The following is a 15,928-nucleotide window of genomic DNA, read 5'->3' on the forward strand; positions in this document are numbered from 1 at the left end:
TTATTGTTATAACTAATTTAAATACTAGTTCATCATTTTTTTTTTTCAAAACCAAAGGTCATAAGTGTTATTTCAGCGATATTTCCAATGATTGAACAAGTGTGTGATCTTGCGATTTAAAGCAATTTTATTAAGATTGTCCTATCAGTATGCGACAATTATGACCAATTTAAGCGCTATTACTTCAGTATGATTGAAGTAATCTTAGCAGTATACGTTAGCTGTAAGTTTTGTAATAGCTGCTCAAAAAGTATGGCCTTCCTTGTGTTTACATTTGAAAAATGGCAATTTTACTATTTAAAAAACCGTAACTCTGGTGTTGTTGTTTTTTTATTATTATTATTTATTTATTTTTTATTTATTTATCTATTTATTTATTTTTTTAATCTCACCAGCTAACAAACTAACTAGTAATGTTATAGACATATCTGTTCTAAGAAAGGTTCATAAAAACTGATTAAGGAAATTGACTTTTCTTATATGCAATGTGAAGAATTTTAATTTTGACTAACTCTGCAATTATAACACCCAGTATAGTAACTTCTTTAATGTCTCTTGGCTGACAATATCTCCGGTGATTTCACTAAAGCAAGACAAAAATGATTATTTATTAATATGTAATTAAGTAAACTGATCATGTTTTAACATTGTAAATACAAATGCGTTTTCAAAAAAAACATCTTCGATCCATCGTATAAGCTTACGGCCTGCGGGGCTTCGGATTTATTCGACATACACTGGATCCATTACAGGGCCATTGTTAAAACATGTGTTTCTTAAAATTGTAATTACATTGACTATCCTTCATTTGTGATACATTATTCTAATTTTGTAAACAGGTGAAGCGGCATGTGAAAATACCAATCCACCAACCTTGAACGATATTTCACACCGAGGATGGGACGACAGGTCGGAATACTGGTATGCTGATATTCTTAATCTTTATTATATTTTATGTAAGAAAAAGTCAAGAAAATAAATTTCATATTTCTATCATTTTGTCTTTTATGAAAAACATGAAATAGTTGCAACGCTAAGGCTGACATGTTATAGCATACCATACACAAATCTAGTAACTTGAAATCCACCTTTAGGCCAACTTATTGTAAACTTTGACAAAAAAAGTAGCTTTAAACAATAAAATTGTATGTGAAAAAGATTATGTTTATGCAATTGTTCACACAAATTTAACCTTTGATATGAGCTTTGCCCTTGGCAGTTTTTGGATTACACCTGCATTACAGACTTATCCTATCAAACAATGAATCCACATCAGTGACTTATAACGATAAGACAGTTTTAACAAAGAAGAAAAAGTAAACATACGAGGGAGTAACATAAACATTATCTGTGTAACATTTCTAAGGCAACATCACTACTTCTAATGTGGCCTAATTAATATCATTATGACGCTGTCATATCAATCAAAACTAAATACAATTGTTCCACTTTACTCACCACTTTCTTAACCTTCCTGCGAACAGATACAATAACAATTTATGTAATATTCCTTTAGTATTGATGAAATAGGACACTAAAGTGTGATGTACCGATTCATATCAACGAGATTTTTAGTTTTCAAAACATGACTGGAAGTGTTTAGGCGATGACAAACGCAATATGCCTGCCAAATAATTTAATAATCCACATCTAAAATTTGATGTTAATCGCGCATCACTTACAATTCAAGTAAATATTCACCTGATTTTGGAAACCGTAGCTTTGAAAAAAAGAGACAAATCGGATGACGTCACAATACGTTACCTGACTAGCATTTCCTTACTCTTTGTCCAAGGAAAAATGTTTGACTTATCAGCTTGTTAGGATACGAGTTATATGACCCAGGGAAATGCAATTAGTATCTTGAGCAATGAAATGGATCCAATCGGTAAGGTGACTATGTCTTAGTCTAGCTGACAAACGATGTAGAATGTCTTTTGTTAAAACATACAGCTAGTGAGACCAAATATCTCATATATAAAACTTTCCTCTTTTCCTCTGGCTACCTTGCCTAAATGATTCGTGTACCAATGATTTGTAAATGATTTCATTTATGACCTAGATAATTTCAGGGATCCGTCAGGCAAAACTCATTCAGTGTTTTCAACTATCAACCTTCAACTCAAAATGAGCTCAAACTCCTACAGGCTGGAGATACTATACTTATCTGGTCTTTTTGTTGAAGTTCCCGTGAACAACAACGTACGAGTCCTATCGCATAGATGCTCAGCCTACGTCCTCTTAATTAAAGATGTAACTCAATAAGATTTCCCTGACTCCTGGATGCTCAGCGCGTATATGCTATCTCATGTGGCATTCAACTACCATATAGGTATAACCCCGATGCCTTGGTTGACTTCGCCTTAATACGCTGGACCTCGTAAGCTGGAACTCTCCTACTTTCTCAGTGGATCACCAAAACCTATGTCTTTGCCTCAGCTTTCCAATGCTCAGCCTGTATTTGCTATCGTCTATAGCATTCAACTACCCTAAAAGGTAAAACTCCTATGCGCTGGCCTTATAGCTCGAAACCTTTCTGAAATTCTGCAACTTTTCTTTTGTCTATGAACTTCGAACGAACTTATCAAGGTACTGAGATAAATTTTTATTTGAATCCTTGTGTCTTCTTCGATCGCCAGATACCGAATCATCTCTCTGTCCTCCGTCTGTCTATTTATACTTTAGCAGACGTGAGCTGTGATTGGTGCTATTTATAGAACTTATTTCTGATTGGTCCAAATTTATACATAGTATTTTACAACGAGCACTTGCTCAAACAAATATCTGACTCCCTTTATAGTAAATAATATAGCGTGTGAAGCTGGGATCCAGCTATTACTGCAATTAAATGGCCCTATTATTTACAGCAGTTCAAATATAATTATAGCAGTGGTAGCATGAAAAGGGAGTCAAGCACTGTCTGTGCTTATGTGTAACGTTAGCAATATATCAAATATACAAATTATTCTGACGCAGCTGAACATTCCCTTATCTACTTCATTTAACAGTTACATTAATTTTTTATAATATGTGAAAAACAGGTGACATTTATCTGGTATTTATTGACAACTTTGGGTATTATTTTTCATATTTGGCACAGCTCAGACCTTTAAAAATGGGTTTTCACGGATCCATTATGACCAAAATTAAAATTCTTAGGTATCAGTACATGTATATACCATCAGTAACGTTAGCAACAGCAAGACCAGACGTCATGATTTAGCGAGGCACGAAACATGAATATATAAAACATCACGCCTGCACGTAAACTTGAAGTATCCAATAAAAGTGAGAGTCAAAGTTGATATATGTAATGATGTTCTATGTAACAGGTCGGGTGGTGACGGTTTAATTCTGAGTGATCGTGACATAGACCAGGGATGGTACAGCGCAGTGTTTAACGGGCGACAGTACCTAATGACTGACTCTAGAACTACTCCAGACCCAACCGGTTGCAATTCTTTATACTCTGTATACCTGAAAGGTAGAATCAGTTTGGCAAATAAGTAAAAAAGTTTTAAGCATTGCATTTATCTGGTGTTGTACTGTCTCGTCGTCTTCTTCAAAATGGTGTTGTCTTTTTTAATTGAAATGTATTTACGTCCAATTGGAACCTGTTTTAATACTTCCTTTCTTCATCAGATATAAAGCCCACCCGCTTAGCTCAATAGGGAGAGTGCAGATCTACGGATCTCGGAGTCGTGAGTTCAAGCCCTGGGTGAGGCGTATGCTCTCCGTGAAGATTTGATAAAAGACAATGTGTCTGAAATTATTAGTTCTCCACCTCTGATTCATGTGGGGAAGTTGGCAGTTACTTGCGGACATAAGGTTTGTACTGGTACAGAATCCAGGAAAACTGGTTAGGTTAACTGTCCGCCGTTACATAACTGAAATACTGTTGAAAAACGGCGTTAAAACCAAAAACAAAACAAACAAATATCATCAGATATTACAATGTCTATTTTAGCTAATGTTATTATTCGTTACTGAAATAACATCATGTAAAACTGTAGTAGCATGTTGTAGCATGTTGTTCCTTAGCAAGATAAAATGATATATGTAAAATAATCAAAGATTATTTTATTTGTTTAACTTGTCAAATAAGATCAGAAGTACATTAGCGGGCATGTAACAAGTACATTCTGTCAAGTTGATATATGATGCATTTTTGTAATTGTTTATTATATCAAACCCACACGTTTTATACGTCAAATTGTCAGACAGTGCATGTTAGAGAATTGCTATATATTGGATGTTTTAGATATTTCGGATAGGAAAGGGTCTAGGGCAGTCCGGTTGTGGGCCGGTTGTCCGGACTGAGACCTAGGAAATGGGTCTCGTAGATATTAAAATTGTTAGGTTTTAGATAAGACACTTGTTAAAATAAGACTTAAGAAGTTACAAAATGAATTATGAAAGTTATGTACGAAATATTCTACTGTGTAAATAAACATCAAAAAGGTTCAGACTCGTGTTTGTGTTACGTTATATATATTAATTGCCAATAAAATGATATCATCTAAAGGGTATGTACCGTCTTCATTGATAAAGTATTTTCTTCAGTAAACTGTTGGTAAATTTCATTAAAGTATTATTATATATAGTTCAAATGATATCAATAATAACTAAATGGTATATTTTTGTATGCAGCTTCATGTTATTTCAGAAAAGAATTATATCACGGAAAGATACAGTGTACATCCACTTGAGTAAAACTAATATTCATAAAAACAAATCCGCATTAGTTAAAGATACCAGATAAAGTATGAATACTTGTCTTGTTTAAAACAGCTCCTTGGGTAATGTTTTGCAGAGAAACATCCTTCACTCGATGAACTGAGTGAAGATCCGGTAACGATGACGGCATGCGGGTTGGACTTTACGCTAGCCTGTGATTTGCAGTACAACGTAATGATCAGAAAGTGCGGAAAGGAAGTTCAGTATTACCTGAAGCCTACTGCTGAATACTCAGCATACTGCTTCGGTAAGTTGCCAAACAACAAAACTAATCTTACTACATATGATTTACATTTTCGTTTTTGTCGTGTTGAACGACCTGTGAAGTTTCCACTTTTCTCTATTTTACATACACATTTGCAAGATTACTAATATGTGGCTTTAAAAAATCTTCGAAAGTGGTATCAATGTGCTTGGATTTCACTTAAATATATACTTTTAACAGTATGAATAGAATGTGAGGAAGCGTTTCAGTGGGACATTGGCTAAAATATACATTTTAGATGAAGGAGGCTATCTTATCATTATATGTTATTTTTTAAACTCCCGCTATATAACTAGTACCGGGCAATTGTATACAACAACACATTTTAAGATATTACTTGTGTTATGGTCAAAGATAAATGAATTAATTAATTATGCAGTTATAAAATATTGTATATATTTATCTTGTCTGTAGACATTCACTTATAATAAGGCTCATGGATTATTTTGAGATCAAACAGATATAATGAAGCCATGTAATCACATAAACGCACTGGATAGGTAGCGGTAAATGAATGTTCACTAAAACAGACGCGAGATTATTAGCCTTTCTTTAGGATGGCAATTCAGATGCCTTAACTGTTCACACATGTATTTCTAAATATTCATTTCCTGGTTTTAGTATTGAAGAGTTTGAGATTTATCAAATGCGGAAGATAACAAACTGTTTCGTCCTCATGACGGTATAGAAGTGCTTAATGAATATGTTTATAGGTACAAATGCGAAACATCTCTTATAAGATAAATTTAAGTGTGTCAGTACGTTACACAAATAATTAAACAGTCTTTATCAAGCAAAAATTGTCTTTTATTGTCACCAAGATGTTGCGTGAATGTTAGATAATAGTCGACTTTGTCTTTACAGAAAACTGTTGATTGCATTTGTTATATATAATGTATTTAGTTGCTACATCAATGATTCTTACATTTTCTTTTATAGATCCCGGAGACATCATTTACGGTAAAACGTCTGATTATTTTGTGCATACCTTTGTAGTATGTTAATTTAAACTTCAGAACTTCACTTATCTTTCTGTAAAGTTTGTCTTATATAAACAAACCTCTGAAGCATGCACCAAGATGTACACGAACATGCAACCAACATATTTGCGTCATATAGTAATATCGTTTACTATAATTATTATAAATCATACATCCGCATTATTCAGTTTTATCTATCATGGTTATGTTATAAAATACAGAAACGTTTCTTGTTTTACCCCGTATTATATCTATTTTCTTTCAGTGTAAATGGCAGTCAATAGCATTTCTACATATTTTACATGTATTTCATACACACATACTTTCTACAACGCATCGAACCATTTGGGTTTACTTTAGTTTTAACACGTAAATGCACTGAAAATTCCGAAAAAAGTGGACTGCAAATCATAAATGAGTCTCTTTGATCGAAATAGATTCTAAAATATTCCAAAGAATGGAAGTAAATCCAGGATCAAAGTTTATAGTAGGTATGAAGGGATCGCAAAAACATTTTGAAGTAATACATACACGCATAGGATCTTTCATTTTTATACATTTTTCAGATCTGGATGTACCAGCACCAGACGACGTACACTTGGGAAAAGTACAAGCTAAACCTGAGCTGCGTTTCAAGCGTTCTACACAGACTATACGAAATAAACATGTAACACAATATGAACCATACATACAATTTAGCTGCTCCTTTTCGAATTCAACCAACTACTTTTACACAGTGCAGTGGTACGTATACTTCATCATTTCCAAATAATAGTATAATCTATCGATAATCCGAGGCCGACCTGCAGTTAAATGCATTGCTAATTTTATTAGATATGTCTTCCTATAAAAAATAATAACAACACAATACATGTATGCTTTCAATTACAAGCACTATGAAACTTGCAAATGAAAATAAGGGCTAGAAATTCATTTGATTTACGAAATTCTAACTGAATTCAAAATGTTTTCTTACTTTCAGGAAAGTAAATGACAAGACAGTGATTACCCTTGGACCTTCCCAAAACATGGATGACCTTTCACTTCACGAAAATATGTTCAAGGACGTCACCTTTGACTTTAAGGTGTTATTCATTTATCATTCGTATGTACCGGTATAAGATATATTTATAGGACTTAGGGATATGATCTAAAGCTATGTAGGTATTGGCCAGGTTTGGGTCAGTAATTTCATGTATATTACCGATCATCTGCATTTCTTACTTTGATGTGATCCTCGTCCGTGCCTTGGATGACAGATTCTGTTGCTTTCATATAATATTCTTAGCTGTGAATCGGATAATGACACTTTCTGTTGCTTTTGATGTAATACTCACTCGTAGTTGTTTCTCGGGTGAAACGTCTGTTTCATGTAATACTCGTAACTGTTTCTCGGGTGACAAATCTGTTGGCTTTGGTGTATAATACTTGTAGCTGTGAGTCGGGAGACACGTTCTATTGCTTTACTTTGATGTAATACTAGTAGCTGTGAATCGAATGACACGTTCTAATGTTTTGATGTAATTCTCGTAGCTGTTTCTCGGGTGACAAATTTGTTGCTTTGATGTAATACTTGTAGCTGTGCCTCGGGAAACACGTTCTAGTGCTTTGATGTAATACTCGGGTGACACGTTCTGTTCCTTTTATGTAATACTTGCAGCAAAACCTTGGGTGACATGTTCTGTTTCACTGCTGATTTCACGTAGTAAACCCTCAACAGACACGTTGTTCTGGTTAGCTGAATGCTCGTAGATGTTTTTGGGTGACATTTCCTGTTGCTTTGATGTAATGCTAGTAGCTGTGCCTCGGGTGACATGTTCTGTTGCTTTGATGTAATACTAGCTCTAGTAGCTGTGCTTTGGGTTCCACGTTCTGTTTACCGTAGCCTAAACAATAATTAGTAATTACGTGACCTCATTTATTGACATCAAAATCACATTACGACCGTGTAGAATAAAAATATGTAGCTCTTTTTAATTTTCTCAAAGATACTCTTTCTAACTTATGAGACATCAAAATACCTCTCATTTGACAAATCTTTATTTAAACACTCTGCTAGATATGACAGTTTAAACGGAAGAAAGAAAGGCATATGGGTGGACATTTAAAGAGCCAGTAGTAATGCAATAAAGACAAACATTTAACCGTTAGTTCTAGAAATTGTCTAAAACCCTTTACTTTAACCATGACAACGCTTTCCAAAACATTTTTGTCCTTCTCTGCCAGGCATGTAGCATAACACTTATGTGTATTTCGGTACATGTTCGTACTTTCAACAAAGAACCCCCTGCAATTTCGGCAAAAAATATGTTCGCAGCTACCTGGCATTTATGTAGGCGCTGCTTTACGCCCGCCTGCAAATGAAATCATCTATATGAATATCTATCCCGATGAATAAAAGAACACAACAAAGCGAATTATAGGTGAATAGATAAAACTAGATCTGTTTGTGAGAAAAGTTGCATTTGATGATCTGTTGCCGGATATACAGAAAATACTGTCTGATTTGAATTCATCTTTGAAACAGTCAGCAACAACATAATATTTATGAAGATTTTCATGACTAAATACGACTCTTACAATTCCAGGTTCAATGTTCAGTAGCCGTATCATCTGTTAAACATGGTCAGCAAACACAACCAGTGTATGGTGAATACTACCTTGCTGGTGTCAAGGTAATATTAATTGGACATTAGTTTACAAAGTTTATACAGAAAACTGTGATAAACTAAAGACATTTGTATCTGAGTATCATCTCACGCGATTGTATTATATATTATATAATTTAAAGTATATCATATATTTGAAATAGATCATGATATTAAGGTATAGTTTCGGAGAAAAAAAGTTCGAACGTTATCAAATCATAGAAAGAAAGCATTGTTTTACATGAAAATATAACAACATATAAACATTTATATTATTGTACAAAACCATTGTCAATTTATTCATATATGTATTGAATTCTGGAAAGGGGCTACATGAAGAGGCCACACTTCTGGACAGTCCAGAGCCTTTAAAAACTCACCATTTTTAAAAAACTGTTACATGTCTTCGTTTTGGTGCATATGCAACATCGTGCGAGTGTTTAAACTTTACATAACTAGGTAAAACATCTCGTTTCTACAATTGTTTACATTTATTTCTTTACAAATGGCATTCTTATTTAAAGGGGACAACTTATTTAGAATATTTTAAGTATCCAACTCCGTGGGACAGAACGTATTGGACAGATAAGTTGTGTGTCAAAATGCTGTTCATTCGCTAAAAAAATCTGTTGTTTTGTGATATACTGCTAAACCTTAACAGTTCAGATCTGTAAGCGCTTTTAAAAATAATTCTTACAGTGATGATATTGTAATTGTGATAAAATTCTTTAACCTTGAGTTTATTTATAGTAATGATTACTTTACAAATTCCCAGTAACGTTTATATATCGCTCTGTTACATACGCACCATATCAGCTTGTGAGAAAGCGTAACATTTATTTGAATGCTTGCTGTTCCGGCAGTCGTTGTTAATGGTTTGAGTACCACGTAACACTTGTTATAAGAAGATACTATTAATAGTTTGTTTTCTGGTCATAAACGTTTACATTTTTCACCTTAACCAAAAAAGGAACTCTTTTAGATATTCTAACAAGTGGCTTCAGTTGGACACATAAACTTAATTATTAGCAAAAATCGTCTTTGAAAAATTTTAGATTTATAACTCAACCGTGTATCTGAGAAAAGGTCGGTCAGTGGAAATAGCTATGTCATCCACGCTTCCAATCGGATGTAAGTACAACGACCTCACTGGCGGCTTCACTAGCAAGTTCTGCAAGGACGAACTCAGGATTTATACAGCAGAACCTCAGCAGTGTCTTCAAGAAACTGTTAACAACATAGTTAAAAATGATTTTTCAAAATGTGCGGAGTTTATTCCGGTAAGTAATTTCTCAAGGTACTGTTTTTAAGAACAGTCACAGGTCTGTTTTTATGAGTAAAATCGAATTTTCTTTCACCGAACGTTGATGAAAAGTCAAGATATTTGCCTCTCTTGATTACCAGTTTTTATTGTGTAAGATATAGAATTTTGAAATCACCAGTTAAATATATTTTGCCCCTTGTTTCAATAATGCCCGATGAAAGCATGTTTACCGCAATTATTGGACCATTTTCTAAAAATAGAGCTTTTATGAGTTCATGTTGAAATTTTTGACATTTAAGACAGGCAATACTTTTTTTATTTTCAGCAATTCTAACTGAACCGAGATTGATATTGTTTGCTTTGTTTCGCTCTATATCTTATATATTTGATTAAACATTGATCGTTTAAATTCAAAATTTAAATTATTTTTGAGTTAAGCAATCAATGTTTTAAAAACATTGATTCATATTTGCATTTGTTATTTCAATATTTGACTAAGACCAAATAAACCAGAAATAAAGGATACGGTTACTTCCCGTATAAGAAGTCATACAATAATTATTAATCAAAATTTCGTTTCTGAATCGTATGACGTATACTGCTCTGATTTTACAAATAGCACTATTCCACGAAAACAGATTTGTGAATTTCACTATTTGTTTAAATATTTAATTCCTTATTTAATAAAGACATATTATAGTCATAAATCTGTGAAGTGCATTTAAATTACTGATGGTGAATGTCATGACTACATTTCAGACGCTTCCTGTTGGTGAGAAATGGGATCCTCAGAAACAATTTTTCTTTAAAATTGTTACATCAGATATGGACTACGAAGACAACAACGTTTTTAACCTTAAACTGAAATTCAGTGAAGGAATGAAACATTCATTCTGGAGAAATAAAGCTTTACAAGATGTCCGGGCAAGTATATAATGTTAATTGTCATTGTCAGTGTTTCTCTTTTCTTGCAAAAATGTTACAAATAAAAGGGTAAGAACAGAGCAAAAATGCATTTCCTAAACTCTTCTCTTTACGTCATGTGTCAGTATTAAGTAGCTAATTCATGTACGTTTCACAAAATGTATTACATGCATTGTCGTCGTGCGTTGTCAACAATTGTACTGTTAAAACTCTAGAGGTCACAAATTTGTCACAGTCTTAATGAAACTTGTTTAGAATGTTACCCCTTATAAAACGTGTTTCCTTCCTTTTTTCTTTTTCTTTCCTTTCTCAGTGTTTGTCTCTGCGAAATCTAGGTCAAATTTTAAACGTGTTATTTGAAGTCAAAAACCTTGTCACTTAGTCAAATCATAAAAAAACGTTTAACACTAGAGAGCACAATTTCTCTTATATCATTATAAAATGTTGTCAGAACGTTTGTTTCTATAAAATCAATGTCAAGTTCAAAACTTGTTGCCTGGTGTCTAAAACTACGTCACTAAATCAAAGGAAAACCTTGTTTACACTCTAGAGGCAACATTTTCTACTTGATCATCATAAAGATTTATCAGAGTGTTGCTCTCTAGAATATCAAGTTCCAAACTGTATTGCCTCAAGTCAAACACTATGTATCTAGGTAAAACACAGTTGGTCCCTTTTTTAACCATTGTAGAGGTCATATTATCTGCTAGATTATCATAAAGTCATCTACCGTTCATCTGTATGAAAGCTTGAAAGTTTAAAACTGGAATGTTAGGTTAAAATCAGGTCCATATCATAGAATGGCCTTGTTAACACTCAAAAGATCACAATTCTGTCTGATCTGCCTTGTCAAAATCTTTGTCTCTTTTAAATATGGGATTTTTTGTTTGAAATGGGGATATTTTTCTTCCCAACCCCTCCCAAAAACTGTGGAACTCTGGTGATCGATAAAGGGCCATAAGGGCCCTCTTGTTGAAATAATCGCTTGACACAAAGCAGGAGTAACTGACTCTTCTAGGGATAACCTTACAAATAAGCTTTGTTCAGTAAAATGACAAATAAATACTTGTATAAGACAGACTGTTAAAAAAACTAAACAAACACACTAGATAGAATCTAAATTAAATTTAAGAATAAAGTTTAAAGGTATTTCAATATGTGTGCATGTATAACTTTGACTATTGACTAATTATGCAATGGTGTACCGTATCAGCCACTGTTTTATTGTGAATTGTATACTACAATTGGTGTTAAATATCACGTGACGACCTTACCCAACTAAATTATAAAAAAGCTTTTCTCTCGGAACGGTACACGTATACGCCACAATATTCCGAACAAACGATATTGACCCTCTGTAATCACTATCAGATAATAATTTGGAGACAGTAGCCAACTAAACAGAGCATAACGAAACCGTTTAACAAGTGTGAGGTTTCCTACGAACAATGTCAGTAGTTCAATTCAATTTAATTCATTCTTTATTGCATAATAAGGCCTCCGGCCCATACACAAGAGAAATACAGAACATATAACATCTAATTACATGTGTGAAGCAAAGGTCATTTACATTTACATAATAATATTATAAGGTACTTGTCAATTATGTATTATACAGTAAACACATGTCAGTATAGTTTTGTACCAAAAACATGTTCAAGTAAAGTCTGAAACTAGCCTACTTTTTCTTTAAAAGCATAATATATATACATTGCTAGGTTTCTAATAATTTCATCACTTTCTGTTGACATTAGATCATAAAAGTTTTGTATTGTAGCATTGTTAACAAAGTGGTATGGAATGTATAATGACCGAATATTTGAATACAAAGGACATATAAGTACAAAATTCGTCTTCAATAACAGCTTCACAATATGGACAGTCACGATGTTCTCTATCTAAACCAATATGTCTACCTTTTTCAGTCATGAGATTATGTGAAGAACTTCGAAAATTTGCCATACAGGATCGAAATTTTGCTATATCTACAACAGTAACATACTTCTCAACATTGTACAAAGGTTTAAAATGTATATAATGACAAAGTTTACTACTTTCATTGCATCTAGTCCTCCAGTTTTGAACATATTGGTCTTTCAACCTTTGTTCAAATTGTAACAGAAAATAGCGTGGGTTAGCGACTTCTTGGCGTTCCCAAATATATCCAAACCCGTTAGTATATAAATATTGTTTTATATCTGTAGCCCAATTTATATAACCTAAATTATCATAACATAAAAACATTTCATAGCACAATTTGATATATCTGTTTCTAGGCAAAGTAAGCAAACGCATCCAATATTTGATACAACGTTTAGCTGAATATATATACATGGGGAATCTACCAACGTCCCCAAGAACAGCATCGTTACATGCACTTCTGCTCACTTTAAGAAAGCGTTTACACGCATATACCTGTATTGATTCGACACATCGCATATGTTTTAGTCCCCATAGTTCTGAACCATATAGTAACACAGCCGCAACTTTTGTATCAAATATTTTAAAGAACGTTTTATAAGGTAAACATTGCAAATTTTGTAGAGAATTAAAAATATATATCAGAACTTTTTTCGCTTTAACCGACATAGCTTCAGCAATTTTGTACAATGACAGTCTGTTAGAAAAATATATGCCAACATAGGTAAAACCATTCACAGTATCTAATACGTTATTACCAAAGAACCAGCGTTCTCTCCTCGCTAATCGTCCACCTCGCTTAAAGACCAGTACTTTTGTTTTAGAAATATTTACTGTAAGTTTACTTGAATTACAGAAGGTTTCTAAAATATTTAATTGCCTTTGTAACCCTACTACAGTATCTGCTAGAAGAGCAATATCATCTGCGAACATAAGTAGGAATATTTCCATAGTATCAGGAAATAACTGGATGCCTCTAGTATTGTTTTGACATAACAAAGTATCCAATTCGTTTATAAACATGGCAAACAAGATGGGACTCAAGTTACACCCCTGACGTAGTCCAACAGGGCAAGAAAATATACTGGTAAAACCCTGTTGTGTTCTAACACATGCTTTAACAGACACATAAATGGATTTATAGCCTTGTATAAATGACATTGAACACCATTGTTTTTCAAAATATCATACAATACTGACCGGTCAACCGAATCAAAGGCTTTCTGAAAGTCAATGAAAGCTACGTATATCGATTTTCCTTTTACACTTAAATATTTGTTAACAATAGAATACAGTATAAAGGCGTTATCAACGGTACAATAACCAGCTCTAAATCCAGCTTGACATTCTGATATTCTACTATATGCTTCTACATAGAAAGTTAACCTTTTGGTAATTATTGATATGTAAACTTTACTTAAAATATCTAACAAAGCAATACCCCTGTAGTTATTTGGATTGCTAACACTTCCCTTCTTATGCAGCGGAATAATTATTGACTTGGCCCACTCATCTGGAAATTCGTCTTTTGTAAATAATCTGTTGAACAAATTTCGTATAAAAGGTAATAATACATTTACACCATAAACTATGTGCTGTGGAATAAGGTTACCACCAGATGCCTTGTGTATATTTAAAGACTTTACAGTATTTACTATCTCGTCATCTGTTATACTAGAATTAAACACTAAGTCCTCGACCTCATCGATATTTATATTCATATCAATATCTCTATCGTCCTGTTCATAATCAATATTGTCATCAGCAACATTCGCTGCAAACAAGTTGCTAAAATGTTCAAACCAGCTGTTCAAAGATATATTTGGTTGCGACTTGGGTTTATCTGTCAATTTCTTCAACTCACGCCAAAACATCTTTGAATTATTTACAACAGATTCTATTTCAGACACATATTTTTTATTATATAAGTAACGTTTCCGTCTACACATATTTTTATAAACATGTTTGCTATTTATATAGTCATTCAAATTATTTTCACATCGGCTGGACCGAAACTTGTTTAAAGCTTTTCTACTCTGTACTTTTGCAGCTTTACAATCACTGTCAAACCATAGTTTATTTTCTTTACGAATAATCGGCCTTCTTAATTTTTGAAATCTAGCACTGCTATCTACTATAGCCGTTTCCAATTCGCCTACAATAACGTTTATATCAATATTACTGTCGTCTAGCATGTTATGTATCTGGTTGAAAAAACCATTCAGTATATTTTCCGGTAAACATTGTAAATACTCCTTACAATTGTCATCATTTAGATTGTAACACAAGTGCAGATTCTCGTCAGTTGTCACGGGTGTGTCACCATGACTTAATTTCAAACTTAGACTTATAGGCATATGACAACTCTCCGTGTTCGGTGAAATCTGGAACTGTTGAATGAGGTCAAACAAGCATTTAGATGTTATAAAATAGTCAATAGTACTACAACCATTACTATTAACGAAGGTATAGTCGTTACTCTCTGGATGCACACCAAAACGACCGTTTGCTATAATACAGGAATACACTTTACAAAATTCTATAAGCTCATGGCCGAATTTATTCATCTTGGTGTCAGACGAAGACATTGCAATAACTACCTCACTGTCAATAATATCTCTAAATTCCGTTAATTCTGTTATATTGACAGAACATGTAACATAGTCTAGAGTGTTAGAAGTTCGGGCATTAAAGTCACCATTTAGTAATCATAGTATGTACATTTTTTCAAGACTCAAAAACGTCTTTAGAAAATTTATTCAGTATACTTTAGGCGAACTTAGTATTCTACTTTACAATTCCGTTGACGTGTAAGTGAGTATACTGTCCCGGTATGACAATGTCAGTAACTGATGCCGTCACAGTTGCACGGTGGAAACCTAGTTGTCCAATCTGTTCTGAGATATCATTTCTAAATGTATAAACGTTACGTTTGCAAACGCATCTAATGCACCTTTATAAAAAAACAAATTGTCAAAGACGTCTTTAATGTCAGTCACAACAATTTTGTTTAAATCCATTGATTATCAGGCTTTTGTATTTAAAGGTTATTGTAACAGACACAAAAGAATATAAAGAAAAGATATGTTACTCCCATGTTGACCCACACATGAGGACGGCCGATGGCTAGTAAGTAATGTTTATTTACAAAACGAGTCTTATTCACAATTTACTAATATTTTGAACAATG

The 15,928-nt window shown here is 33.4% G+C and overlaps 2 protein-coding genes across 6 annotated transcripts in view; both read left to right on the forward strand.

Moving 5' to 3' along the window:
- Positions 1-15,928, forward strand: part of LOC123542679 (uncharacterized) — a 92,617-nt gene that overhangs the window by 40,289 nt on the left and 36,400 nt on the right. The gene's annotated exons all lie outside the window — the stretch shown is intronic.
- LOC123542389 (von Willebrand factor D and EGF domain-containing protein-like) overlaps positions 1-15,928 on the forward strand; it is a 47,638-nt gene that overhangs the window by 1,829 nt on the left and 29,881 nt on the right. For 4 of the 5 annotated variants that reach the window (XM_053531667.1, XM_053531668.1, XM_053531664.1 and 1 more), the window contains exons 2-11: positions 840-921; positions 3,333-3,484; positions 4,814-4,984; positions 5,942-5,962; positions 6,549-6,726; positions 6,965-7,067; positions 8,571-8,657; positions 9,686-9,910; positions 10,654-10,818; positions 15,785-15,867. In XM_053531667.1, coding sequence (XP_053387642.1) covers positions 840-921; positions 3,333-3,484; positions 4,814-4,984; positions 5,942-5,962; positions 6,549-6,726; positions 6,965-7,067; positions 8,571-8,657; positions 9,686-9,910; positions 10,654-10,818; positions 15,785-15,867 — 1,267 coding nt within the window. The remainder of the gene's footprint in view (positions 1-839; positions 922-3,332; positions 3,485-4,813; positions 4,985-5,941; positions 5,963-6,548; positions 6,727-6,964; positions 7,068-8,570; positions 8,658-9,685; positions 9,911-10,653; positions 10,819-15,784; positions 15,868-15,928) is intronic. The other variant, XM_053531666.1, reaches the window with a different exon arrangement.

Source organism: Mercenaria mercenaria, chromosome 19 (assembly GCF_021730395.1).
Source record: "Mercenaria mercenaria strain notata chromosome 19, MADL_Memer_1, whole genome shotgun sequence".
Lineage (NCBI taxonomy): Eukaryota > Metazoa > Mollusca > Bivalvia > Venerida > Veneridae > Mercenaria > Mercenaria mercenaria.